Source organism: Lactuca serriola, chromosome 6 (genome assembly GCF_051521515.1).
Source record: "Lactuca serriola cultivar US96UC23 chromosome 6, Lser_US96UC23_V15, whole genome shotgun sequence".
NCBI classification, from domain to species: Eukaryota; Viridiplantae; Streptophyta; class Magnoliopsida; order Asterales; family Asteraceae; genus Lactuca; species Lactuca serriola.
The window spans coordinates 120816207-120830737 of NC_136413.1; the positions used below are offsets into that span (position 1 = coordinate 120816207).

The window sequence follows — 14531 nt, forward strand, 5'->3', positions numbered from 1 at the left end:
AATAGAGACAGTTGACGGAGGAAACCATAGATTTCGGATGCTGGTTCTTGGGCAACGATCGACGATGAAGCTATAAAAGAAAGAGGATGACAAGACGAAGATGATCGATGGATTTGAGAGAAAGAGGGCATCGATTGATTTGGGGGAATGATTTTTCAGTACCACAAATGCCCTTAGATTAATTTCAGAACCATACCCCCGTGTTTAATTTTCCCATTTATTTACAAAAGTGCCATAAAATATCTTAACCCTTAACTTTTTTAATCCGACGATCCACTTTTAGTTCTCGGGTTCTCGGGAAACTATAAATTCTCAAATGATCATTCCTCTCTCTCTCTCTCTCTCCCTATATATATATATATATATATATATATATATGTATATATATATATATAGAGAGAGAGAGAGCTAGGTTCAAATGTTTCTAACAACTCTTGTGTTTCTAAATGCACTAATCACAATTTAGCAAATAATTAAATAATTAATTAATTCAAAAGGGTATTTCTGGGTTTTTGACACATTCAATTAATAGGATCATTTAATTAAATCCGTTCAATTAAGGAAACAAAATAATTAGGTTTGACCTAATCTCTCTCTTTTATCTCACGTCTTCACCAGAATCTGTTATTCTTCAGTCGCAATACCCTATATACCATCGATCCCCTTTGTGGAACCCTTCATCGTGTTCATCACAATTGCTGACAACATCCACCATCGTCCATTACCACTCCACGAAACAAATCAAACCTGCAAATAATAAAATATGTGGAGGAAAGGGTACAATCGAACCATTACATCCGACAACTTCATTCCCTTATTATATTGCCTCTATTCGTTCTTCCTTTGAATCAATCATCGCAAATCAAAAAAGAATCGGTTAAACATTGATGTTATCGGGATGCAATTTTTACTCAAATATTATTTTAAAATAAATCTCAAATCGGTTTTTTGTTGGTCGCATCTTCAATATTGATTCTCCTTCTACAATTAGATTGATGTAAAGTAAATGTAACGCCCGCAGATCCTGGCTAGTTAATTTAGAGGAAATAAGTGTCGAAAACGACATTTCAGCAAAAGATTATTTATAACAAATAGTATTAACCAAGTTGCAGAATATGTCTCAAGGTTTTCGTACATATAAAGAACGCCGAAATCCAAGTTATAATGAAGAAGTTATGACCCGCCGAAGTTTTACGGCAAAACCGGCACGGCACCGAGAGACGTAAATAGTGACTTTACGATGGAGGACTTTTTAGCCTTATTGATCTAAACGAAAGTCGTAGAATATGTTAAACCGAGAAAATCCATAAAGAGAACGCCTAAATCTGACTTCGTATGAGGAAGTTATGATTTTTCTAAGATTCGGCTTAGCAGTGCACGGCCCGAAACTCGAATTTTAGTTCGAGCGGTTTTTTGCTTACGCGACCTAAATGAGAGTTGAAGATCTCATTAATAGGAACTCAACGGTAAAAAGATGGACGAAAACGGAGTCCGTATGAAGGAGTTACGGATTCTTCGCGGTCATTTAACAGTCTAAACGCCTCCTACTGTTAAATTTAAGATCGGTCGAGAATTAGCTGACGTAGTCTAAACGAAAGTTGTAGATCTTGATTTTACCTACGCGTGGATATAAAGAACGTCAAAAACGGAGCTCGTATGCGAGAGTTATGATTTTTCTAAGTTTGAAGGTTGATACGCGATAGGGGTGACGTGGCACCACCAGAATTGGACACGTGGCACCACCAGAAGGTTGCCACATGCACCAAATCGGCGAGTAGGTCAGTCAGCACCCCTATAAATAGAGGTGTCGGGTTCCCTCATTTCCTCACCCCTCAACCCTCTTCTTTCTCTCTCTATACTCTCTCTCTCTAGCCTCCTTAACCCCCCTAAAAGCCTAGGTAAACCCCCTAGCACCCGAAGGAAGCCCCGAGGCTCCCGGAGTCCCGAGAAAAGAGCCTTTCGGCTCGGGAACGCTGCTCCAGCGAAACCCGGTTTTCGAGAAAACCCGCTGTAAGTGAGCTATGCCTACCCTATCTTTAATATAACTTATGTTTTAATATAGTAACGTTATTAAGAACTTATAATGAGTATTTGGGCTATTATTATGAGTTATATTGAGTGTTATTTAACGCTTATATAATAATAATAATAATAATAGCTAGACTATTAATTTTTCGCGGTTATCGTTAGACTAAACCCTAGTGGTATTTATACTAGGTTTCGTCAAGGGGTAATTGTTTTGAGAGTATCGAAGTGCTGTCCGAGTGACGAGTCACCACCTTATCAAGTGAGTGCATAGTCCCTTTCATCTTACACATAGATATGAAGTATTTTAATATAAATTACATGCTGTGTGTGCATATTGTCTGAATACTTGCTGTCTATGCCGGGTGAAAGATTTTTATACATGTTTTAAATGATTTAAACTATATATGTATTTTATATCTACAACATGTGTTGGGTAAAACATGGGTAGATGAAATAGTTGTTTTGTGATAACACGTTGGGAGACATCAATATTGTCAGTGATCCAGTCATCTAGTGGAGTATAAATGATGACCATGGGCGATAATAGACGGTCCGGTGGAACTCTAGTAAGCTCGTAACATGTAGGTGTTTTTGAACTAGGTGCTCGTTAGGTATTTTGAACTGAGTGTGTTCACTAGGTATCTTTGAACTGAGTGTGTTCACTACGTATCTTTGAACTGAGTGTGTTCACTAGGTATTTTGAACTAAGTGTGTGTTCACTAGTTACTTTTGAACTAAGTGTTTACCAGATGTTTTGGACTACGTGTTCACCAGTTGTAATCTATAAGCTTTGGTAACGATGGACTTCGTGCCGATTCCTTAGGATAATCCTTAGGAATGAATGAACGAGAAATAGATGATTCTTAGGGTAGATCCTTAAGAGTAAAGAAGATAATGGGGATGGGTAATTGGGTTTAATTGCTTGATTGTTTCAACATAATAATTATATTATTGTGGGTTGAAAGCCCTATGTACTCACCAGGTTTCCCAACCTGACCCACTCAGTTTATTTATATCACAGGTGTTGATATGAAGTCACATTATACTGAGAGATTAAAGAGATGTAGATCACTAGTGTAAATAAATGTAAGTTCTGTTTATGCTTATGTTTTTGTATTGACAATGACATCCCAAATGTTTTAAAATGAATAAAATACGTTTCTTCGAGAATGTTTTAATAACGTATTTATCGTGTTTTTTTGGGAACAAATTCCGCAACATTTTTATTAAAAGTACTCTGATTTTTATAAAGCATAAACAAAATCGGTCTTTTCTGGCCGTGAAAATGGGGATGTCATAGTAAAAACTCTTTATTCTAAATTGTTGATCAACATGAAACTCAATTGAATTATTAAAAGTATATATTTATTTTTTTGTTGACAATGCGGCCAATGTAAATTGTAAAGTACCCCTGTTACTGGTTCTATTTAATTGATGTGGAATAAAGCAAATGAAGATACTTTGAGTCAAAATTACATTGCTTCTAGAATTTCAATTGGCCCATTGAAAAAATTTTGCACTGTTTTGTAGTGTGTAAAATAAATCAAAAACCAGAAATTTGTAAACAAAGTCATAAAATGCATTATCATAAAATGATATTCTTACAGAATATTATTCTCACCTAATGTTATTCTCACATAATTAGGTGGTCAGCTTTGTTTGTTTGTCAAAAGTGTTAAATTATGTAGTATCACTGAATCGAAATCATGGAGGATTTCGATTTTTTTGTATGGTAGATTGTTCTTGATTTTCGATTTGTTGTTGATACTTGATTGTTCTTGATTTTCCATTTGTTCTTGATACTTGATTCTTCTAGAATGACATCTTAAATAATGAAACATTATATTCTTTCAGAATAATATACATTGCAAGTTTATGGATGATTGTTAATGTTGGTTTATAGAAATTATAGTTATATTCTATTTGAATGTATATCACATTCTATAAGAATTTATTGTTTTATTCTATTTAATGCACTAAAAATTTTAATATTTGAAAGTTGATTATGTTTTTTTGTTGTGAATTTAGGTTTTGAAGAAGTTGTCATTAATGTGGAAAATGAAGAAAACATGGAGAACGATAATGTATTCTAGTAGAATGTATTCTGTCAGAATTTATAAATTGTTTTTTAACCATAATATTCTTTCGGAATGGATTAGTGTTTTTGTTATATTTTGATGTTTTTTCTTTTTTAACCATTTTTAGCTTTAATCTTTAAGAATAAATGTAATCCTTAAACCATTATTAGTTATAATTTTTTTAGAATGAATTTAATAATTATTTATAATCTTATTCTTTACGGATGAATGTAAATAGTGATTATTAAAGAATAAGATTCATATTCTTTACAAAATGTTATTCTTATTAATATCTTGAATGAAACTATATTCTGCAAGAATAAAACCACAAAATATATTTACTAGTTTATGGTTGACTTTTTTATCATTTTGACATAATAAAATCGGTTATTGTTAAAAATAATATTAAAATTTAACTATAATTAATTTAAAAAATTCAGATTTTTAAAAATAAGGGAATTAATGATCCCTTAAAATTCGAAAATTCCCTTTTTTAAAATAGGTTAATTGACCAAAATACCCTTTTGCTGAAATTTGTGTGATTATATGATACATGTTACCCTATTGTAATATCATAAACACTCAGATCATGACCTTTGATTGTATTCATCCGTTGGTCCAGATCTGTGCATTCTGGCACATAATAGTTAGTAAAAACAAAATAACCTAAGCCTACGTGAGTGTGTGTGTGTGTATGTGTGTATGTATATATATACACACACACACATACGTAGGAAGTGAAGTTTCACTACAAGGTGCGTCATAATCTAATGTGTGATGTTGGACATTCCAATCGACGAAAGATAAATAGGTTGGAGTCGCACTAATGCCACATCCACCTTTTTTATCTAAGGCTTTTTTGGAAAGAATATAAAGGAGTCCATCTTTAACATGGTATACGAGCTAACGTCTAACACCTCAAAGAGTTAGAAGTTGTTTTGCAAATCCAAAAGTGAAACCTCATAGTGGCAATAAAGCCAATACTAATGACTAGCAATTAACCTCTCATTTATTGCTAGTACTCTACGATTGACCTCCCATGTAATGGGCCCTAAGGTTCGATGTTTGCTTCTTAAATGATGCAGTTTACAATTTCTTTAATGAGTAACATTTTTACGGTTAGAATGTGATTCCACTCATCCTAACTAGTTGTTTCCAAAGCTTTGATTTTCCACCTCATTTACACATGCATCATTCATTTTTTCCCTTTTCGAGCTTAACTAGTTATCTTTGTCTACTTGAGATTATAAAGATGGGTTTTTATTTTTATTATAATTTTGTTTTGTATTAAATTTAGATTTGCTTTTTAGAATTTTGGTTAAAATCATTTAATTTAAGAGTTTCCATAGAAGAGATAAGAAGGGGAGGAAAGATACAAAGAAAACGGGTTATTTATCAACAAGGAGACGAATGTTACAAGAAATAACGGACAATTTTTTTTAATAATTTAACATGTGGTTGTATAAATCGACTACCCAGGGACCAAAAAAACTACACTACATACATGTCCAATAACAAATGATGCCTTTTTATATTCTAAGAGTTTGCATTTTCTCAAATGTTTTTTAAGCCTCATTAATATTTTTATCTAGAAAACACATGGTAAAAAATCAATCTAATCATTAATTTTATCATACAAATGCTAGACCCTTTCCTTGACAAGAGTTGTGGTGAGGTGTTTGCTATCCCACACAAGAACCAATGTTTCTCGATGTATCGACACTGTGGAAGCTCGAACATGTTGTGGATCAAAAATGCATCTATGAGTATGAGATTTACATCTTGCTATTTTTACATGACTTAAGAAGTGCCGATTGTCAACCTACATTATATAAAATATAACCACCAATCCATCAAATTAAACTTCAACTGTTTTTAGTCAAGGGTTTATGCCATGATTTGTCAACCAACTTATTTGCATGTTCTTATTTTATCACTTAGCTGTTTTAATGTTAGGGAGTTTATTTGGATTAAATCTTTTTCAATGGTGTATTGTTGTAACGCTTAATAAAGAATTCAGTACAGGTGTTTTTTTAGTAATTTTCCCAATAATTTATATCCAAATAGTCAAAAGGGTAAAATTCAAAAACTTGACTGAAAATGGAACAGGTCAAACAAGTTGATGGTCAACTAAGAAATTTCTGTCCTATGAATTTTGCAAGGATTAAATTGGCACATAATTACTACTAGTGAAATGACTAGAATACCCTTGAAAGAAAATAATGTTGTGGAGGGTAACTTACCTCAGGAATGTCAAAGTCTTTGTCTCTGTCCTTTGCATCACATATATCAAGGGAGATTTTCCGGAGCATTGGCAGCTGTTTTATTAATTTTCAACATAAGATTGATTACAAGGCTAAAATGTCTGTATTATTGTATAGAAAAAAAAAAAAAAACAGTGTGATTATATACCTTGGTTACAGCTTCATGAATAAAACCTTTCTGAATCCCAGACCCCTGCAATCAAATGTTAAACTTGAGAGTTGAATACATGTGACTATTATCTTCTAGAAGTGGCTTACATTGTGGCGCAACAAGATATCTTCAAGGGCAAAACAGTCAAAAAGAGACACAACACCATTTTTGGTCACTTCTCCACATTCCTGAAAAAGATATTAACAAGAATCAGTGACAAGTAATATTTAGGTAGACTGCTTTGTATATAAATTGAGTTTTTAACCTCATGGATATATTCACAAAAAAATTAAATGAACTTAAAGAATTTAAATTTTTTAAACACTTTTTTTATGATATAATATTAGTTGCAAACCTCCAGATGGATAGAGATCAAGCCTGGCCACCCACTAGAAATAATCTTTTGTGATTCTACATACACAAAAAAACAAAAACAGGTTTGAAGAAGATGTAGTTTAAAGACAATTATACCCTTTTCATGAAACAAGCATATTCAGACTACAAACCCGAATTCAGAAGTGGGCATCCAAGCAATGAGAGCTCAATCAAGTTTGCACAATTGTGAGTCAGGTTGACCAAGTCAACATTGTTCATCCATGGTGCTACCCTTTCAAGTCTAATCTTTCTCAAATTTGGCATCCTCACTTTAAAACCCAATGAAGATATCTCACCAAGACAATGACACAGTGAAAATGATTTCAGATGTTTCAGTGATTCCAGCATATTTATTATGATATCATCTGAAATCACCTGCCATGTGTAAAAGACATAAATGCCCTCCTCATTCTAACCATTGAATATAACAATGATTATATATATATACCTGAAAATAGAGAACCACAGACTCCAGTGAAGGAGAAATTCCAGGAAGCCATTTCAGTCCTTCTTGACCTAAGGATGCACCCAATCCCACTTCTATTTCTTTAAGAGATGAAAGTGAAGGCTTTAAATTTTGAAGAGAAAAATATGAAAATCCCCACCCAACACTAATTTCCTCTAATTTGCAAACTTCAAAGAAAAGGTTTTTGGTTTCCTTATGCAACAAGTTGTTGCATCCTCTTGTTTTTAAGCATTTTAAACCAGGATTTCTGCCAATAACATGAGCCAAAACAGCACTTGAAACCTGAAATTCAGAAATGAGTTATATCTTTAATAATAAGTATCTAAACAAGATTTATCTGCAATACAGATGCATGATTCAAAGAAGTGTATTTGAAAATGAAAACTAACAAATAAAAAACAAGTAAAAGAATGAAGTTTTTTCTTAACAATGTTTATGTAAGTACCTTTGTGTTAGAAACATCAAGCACTTCTAATGAAGAACCAAGGAAATTAAAAAGGACATCATCAACCACTTCAGTATCCCTCAAGCAAAGATTCTTCAGCATGTATGCTTGAGACATAAGCTTTGAAAAACAACTCAGGTTGATGCCTGTTTAAGACACAAAGATCACATTTGTCTCAACTCCATTCCAAAAAAAATATATAATTTACTACTCAAAACCTAATTGTAGTTGACAAAAAGTGTTATGTGGGTCCACCTTTGCATCCACCAATGTGAAGCATTTGAAGATTACAACCATGGGGAATATTCCTTCCACTGTGTTTAACAGAAGGATGATGATCATAAGAAGCATTTGAAGAGCAAAGAGCCAAAACGGATTGTTGTCCAAAAGAAGTGTCACATGCCACAATGGAGTTTAGCTTCAAACATTTGGATATAAGAGAAGATATGCCAACATCACTCACTGAAGTACAACCTCTAAGGCTTATGTAACTTATTGAAACACAGATATTAGATATAGCTCGGAGGTCAAAATCTGGGAAAAAAAGTTGAGAGGATAAGTAAGCAAATTGACCAAAAGGACCCCAAAACAAATGGAACAAATTGAATTGTGGATTGTGAAAACATTGGATAGTGGTGTACACATAAGGCCTGTTTTTTTTTCTAGACTGAATAAACTATCTGAATGAGACTAAAATCTAAATGACCACTTTGTCCTTGCATATTAAAAAAATATATATAATAATTATCAATTTTAACGATATTCATAATTTTAACATGAGAAGAGTTGGGAGGAAAAAAGAAGGGTAAATAGGTAAAGCGTGGTTTCTTAACCCATTAAGCCATGTATTTTTGGCTTAACCCATTAAGTCATTATGTGAAGATTAAGTGAAAAAGAAAAAACACCTTAAGCATATATACATGAATTTCTTTTTGACTTTATATAGAAAGAACGACTTAATGATAGAGAAAGTCTAAAAAATGAGGCTTTTTCCCCTTCTTTATTTTTCCATTCATTTCCACAAGTTTGTCATCATTTTCTCAAATACCTTTTTAAATCATTTCTCCAAACAACACTTTAGAAAGAAAATAGTCAAAATACAAAATTTCAGAAAGGAACAAAACAAATGTGAAACTTGTTACTATTTAATGACTTTGTTTCTAAGACTGTGTTTGGCGCGCCACAGCTAGCTTATTTTCGAGCTTTTTTATGTTGTCGTGTTTGGTAAGTTAAAAAAGAGCTTATAAGCTAGCTTTTTGAAAAGCTACTTAGACTAGCTTTTTAGGAGCTTTTTTAAAATTTTCCAAATACACCGCTTAATTAATTGTAGAAACGCATACTCTTACATGTCCTTTTATGTAATTTTATATATTTCAGCTAGCTTTCAGCTAGTTTTACCAAACGTTGTTTTTTATCAGCTAGTTTTTCAGCTATCAGCTAGCTTTTTATTTAACAACTAGCTTTTCAGCTATCGGCTAGCTTCTCAGCTAACAGCTAGCTTTTCAGCTAGTACGCCAAACATAGCCTAAGTGTATAGACAGTGTAATACCTTCAATGTCATTTCTGCCCTCTAGTATAAGCTTTGTAATATTGGAGTGATTACTATGCCAATGTATGGAAAATGATCGGGGGATAATAGCAGGAAGAAATGAGGATAAAATTGAGACTTGGGTTGGAATTACTGGACTCACATCCACAGTTAAGTCAATATCACAAAGTAAAGGACATTTCTTCACTAACTGCATTACATCTAAAGTCTTGAAGCTTAAATGATTAGCAGCCTTAAGCTTTCTCAATGATGGAAATGAGTAGCTGATGATGTCAATGGCAACTTTAAGAGGTAGCATGGGACAATTGGAGATATCAATCTCATGAACAGCTTCAAAGGTCAAGTTTGACCATTTTGTCCATGGAAAAGCATTTATACTTTCATGATTGATGAGTGATTTTTCAAATTTTATCCTCAATTGAGGTTCCAAGTTTAGGGAAAATGGAAGCACTGACAAAAGAAGAATTGCAGGATTCATTTGTGTACAACACGAAACATCCACTCGCTGCAAAAAAGACATAGATTTGTATCAAATAAGTAGCAAATCATTTTATCTAAATGAGTTATATAATATATACACACCTGAGTCAACTCAGTCAAACGAATTCTAAGATTAAGCAACTCATTGTCTTGTAGAGCATTCATACGAGGTGTAAAAGGTTGTTTCAGAAGGGTAATAACTCCACTATAGCTTTCATTGCAACACATGGATAAGGACTCATAGGTCTTTTTCCCTAAAAAACCAATCAGATTTCATCTATTTTATAAACATAGAGATGAATGTTCACTAAATCATTGTATTTTTTAGATAACCTGAGAGATTTTGAACATACCAAAAGCAAACCACAGAGGCAAGAGACTAATACGGATCTGTAAATACACAAAAGGTGAGTGCATCAAAAGACATACATATAATAAATGGCTAAATGCAAGAAATAGCAATGTGTTTTTATTTATTTGTGTATTAAGGCGTTGTACTTTGAAAAATCAACCCCATTATAGCATTTTACTTTCAACTTTTTTTCCTATTAGTGCATTATACTTTGAGTATGTTGCTATTTCTTGAATAAAATACTTTAAGATACAGTTTACAACAATTCATTAACATCAAGTTCCAATAAATAAATGGTGATGCAAGTGGAAAAACTGGTGATATGTTTCTAAAAAAAATGTAAACAAATAAGATGTTATTCTATACCTGTTTCAAAAGGTTGATATAGCAATCTTCAGTATATTGTCCTTTGTTAGCAGAAATCCATATGAGAAGTGCATCACAAAGCTGCATTTCACTGAGGATATCAAGAACATTATTAATTAATATGTTCCTTTTACATTATGAAACAATAAAGGGGAATTCGGCTCTAAGAATGTTTTTCAAAAAATTGAAATGTTATAATACATATAAACCAACCTATCTACAGTCAAATTGGGATGCTTTGTGCTAGAAAGCAACAAATCATATGGAACATCAACAAAAGAACTACATGACATGGCCCAAATCTGCAAAAACAAATATTTTGCATTAATAAATTAATAAATATCAGTAGTTCAACATGATGCTATGAACTGATTAAGAATATGAAATCGAAACAAGAACAGAAAATCAAAGCTTCACTGAATGGATAAGCAATAATCAAAATAACAAACTATATTAAGCAAAATACTACCTAAATTACCCTCCACTAATAAGATGCTTTTCATTTACAGAATTTCCAATACTACCCTTATCTAAGATACATGACTAAAGCAGATGTGGAGGATTGGATAAGTGAATGTACGTACAAAGTTCTTTGCAATATAAGTTGTACATAGTTCAGGAAGATAGTTGTTCACTGCAATGCATAAAACTTCAGCTTATCAGGCATAAGAACAACATCTTGTGAATCAATGATTTCTATCAATATTAAATAGGAGTAAACCAATGTTGGTACCTAATTAAGTCTACAAAACATCAATAAAATCATTTCATGATTCATGCATTACGTATGTATGACAAATACATACTAAACTGAAAGAAAAACCTAAGTCTTATCATGCCCTTAATTAGTAAAGCCATGTTAGTCTACACTCCCAAATCCAAAAAGGTAATTTCTTGCTCTTTTGAATTCATAAACTTAAGTTTTGCTTTACTTGAGCCTAAGTATCTAATTTTGCAAAAGGGTTAAATGCAAGAATAGTACTATAGTATAGCATCCTACTTTCACTTCTTCATATTACAGTATTTTACTTTGGAAAATATACCAAATTATAGCAATGTCATCTAATTATGAAGCAATTCTCACAAGTTAAGGCTTATTTTATAAACTCACCGAGTTCAGACCCAAATTCCCAGATACTGAGAAGATCATTAAGTTGTAGCAAGGGAACTCCATTTACTGATATTGCCTTAGTCAGCCACATCATGCATTTTGAGATAATCGTTTCCATACCAAAATAAAGTGCACCCTGCAAAACAACAAATTATCTCTTTTACAATATACAAACTGTTTAAACTTAGGGGAAGACAAAAGAATATATGGTAGCAGAATATGGAAACTATGAGGTGAAAAAATTAATTTGATTGTTCAAAAACAATCGAATTTATACCTCAAATAGAGAAAGGAAACTTTCAGAAGTAACATCCACTGGTGAACCAAACAATGAAGCCAGGAGACTTAAAAATGTTGGCTGGTTCCACTGAACTAGGATTTCAAGGTCTAGATTGCTGATGATAAATAAAAAAAATAAGATAAATGTTATATCATGTGCATTCAAACTTCTGTTGCTATCTTAATATGCAATAATCAGTTGAGTGTTTGGTAAATCAATCAGGATCCTGGTTTTCTGATCATTTATTTAGGGTCAAAAAATCACATCTGGGTTATCAGTTAAGGAGTTTGGTTAACAAAATCAATTATTGAGGTAAATGTTAAAGTATATGAACTATCCATAACTTTTTAAGACACTTATTAATTGATAGCTTTCTTCACATCCAAGTAATCAACATTATCTTGCTACATTCCAAAAGAAGTAGCCAGATTTACTGTTGTAAGAATAATGTACACTAAAAACTAAACATCAGGAAATTTTGGAATTGGATGCTAAGAACCTACATGTCAATCTGAATTTGAAGAAAAGAATGTTAAGTTTCCAAGATGATGTAAGTACTCTTTTTCTCTGAATTGGGAGCATAACACACTTTACTGATTAGTATTCTCCACAACTTTATTAGCAATCGATTTCCAAAATTAACCGATCTATCTACAGGAGAAAAATAAAAAGAAGAAAACAAGCTAAACATAAACTCAAGCTTGTTTAGCAACAAAGCACAAGTACAATTTAGAAATGTTAATTACTTGTTAAGCTTCAGAGTAAAATCAAAGTAAGAGATAGGCGAAGAAAAACAGAATTACCCGAAGTTTCCTCCTAGAAGTCCATGGAAATAGGAAGAATGTTCAATGAGCCTGTAAAATTGAGTACATAGACGGGACAATATAAGCTCAGTAGAGTTAAATTTTCAAGAAAAAAATAAAATTTAATCAGATAAACAAAATCGAAACTAAAAATCATAGGTTTGCCTGTTTCTTTGAGCTTTAACTTTGATTGTTCTGTGTTTAAGAATTGACGGAAAGTTCCAATTATAAACATCGACGGTTGATATCATAACAGCATCTTCATCTTGATTGTGACTAAAATCATCCTGCTCGTTACGATCTATGCATGTGAGAACTACCATCACATCGTCGCTACCGTCTTCTTGAACCAGGGACGCCATGGACTGCTATTGACCTGCGATTTCTAAATGCCTCAGAAACAAGAGATTTCAATCAAATTAAATTTTGAAGTAAATTACAGTTGTAGTCCATGTGGTTATATATTATATGGATTTAGTCCAGTTCTTTTGTATGGTAACATTCATCGTCCCTATAAAATTTTTAATTCTAAATGACATTAAACCATTGACCACGTGTCCTAGCCTACATCATGTTGTGATGACGGCAATGTATTTGAGCATATGTAAAACATATACATATTATTTAGCAAACATGTGGTGAAAAATAACATTTTACAGGGTAGATGAGTAGAAAGTAGCATTTTACAAAATAAAGGGTTGGAAGTTGCCAGCGGAAATGCAACAAATTTTTATGGGTTATTGTCATTGTGGCCCAACAAACTTTCGTATATTGGTTTAAACGGTCGCCCGTGACTATTTTTTACATTTAAGGGGCACGTACTTGTGTTTTACCGTTTGAAAATGTCCTTTTACCATTTTAGCCCAACAAACTTTCGTATATTGGTTTAAATGGTCACTCGTGACTATTTTTTACATTTAAGGGGCACGTACTTGTGTTTTACCGTTTGAAAATGTCCTTTTACCATTTTAGCCGGTATTCCTGCCTAGTTACTTGTCAAGTAAGCAGGTTAATGAATACATATAACCCAGTGAGTCAACATAGACTCACTAATGAGTCGACTCAATGATAGACTTGCAGGAATAGGGTTAACCATCCACATCTCTTTGACCCTTTCTTCTTAACCTATACATACACGTTTCTTTGTTCTAATGATCTTTTTTCTTCTTCGTGTGAATATACACATGGAGTGTTTGAATCATGGCTTCATTCATGCTGAGAAAATTCATAGGTACAAAGACCATCAAGTGCAACACATGATTAAGGTTTCAATTTTGCTCATAGGGTGGAAGACCTCCGGCTAGTGTACGCTTCTACCGGATCAACTCTTCCTTCTCCAAAATCAAGATATGTTACTGTTAATTTAATGGAAATGGGTTCGATGAGCCCATTGGCGCTTGGTTCAACTCCACCGATGTCCCCTCCAACATCTCCGATGTGGCAGAACAAGGTGAATCATGTGACGTCGTTGGCGCTGCAATTTCCGGAGAGTAGGTTGAAGACGGTTCCGGCTATGGGTTTGATTTGTCGATGGCAGTTTCTCAGGTAGACATTGACGCAGGTCAATCCTCCAACAAACCTCCACCTTTTCCGAATGGGGTTCACCGGGGACGACGTGCATTGACACTGGAATGTCATCCTTTTGCTCTGATTACTTTGTAAGTGAAGGAATCGGTGAATTCGATCTTGAAACTTCATAAATCTCTATACCTTCTCCATGATTTCTCTTTCCGATTCCGAAATCTCCATGTGACATCACATTCATTTGGATTTGGGGTGTTGA

General features: G+C 33.2%; 1 protein-coding gene across 2 annotated transcripts; it reads right to left on the reverse strand.

Moving 5' to 3' along the window:
- Positions 1–5519: 5519 nt before the first annotated feature.
- Positions 5520–13128, reverse strand: LOC145056725 (ubiquitin-protein ligase). Of its 2 annotated transcripts, XM_079004445.1 has the most exons (19): positions 12914–13128; positions 12749–12799; positions 11943–12060; positions 11666–11801; positions 11139–11188; positions 10768–10856; positions 10555–10645; positions 10190–10226; positions 9939–10090; positions 9357–9861; positions 8063–8341; positions 7808–7953; positions 7345–7644; positions 7028–7271; positions 6877–6932; positions 6629–6709; positions 6519–6563; positions 6350–6424; positions 5520–5928 (listed from the first exon to the last, which is right to left on the reverse strand). In XM_079004445.1, exons 1-19 carry the CDS (start codon positions 13108–13110, stop codon positions 5749–5751), a joined length of 2832 nt encoding a protein of 943 aa, XP_078860571.1. In that variant the 5' UTR covers positions 13111–13128; the 3' UTR covers positions 5520–5748. The 2 variants fall into 2 exon arrangements, with proteins under 2 accessions (XP_078860571.1, XP_078860572.1); XM_079004446.1 differs by lacking the exons at positions 11139–11188; positions 12749–12799; positions 12914–13128 and having other exon boundaries at positions 11943–12058.
- Positions 13129–14531: the final 1403 nt, after the last annotated feature.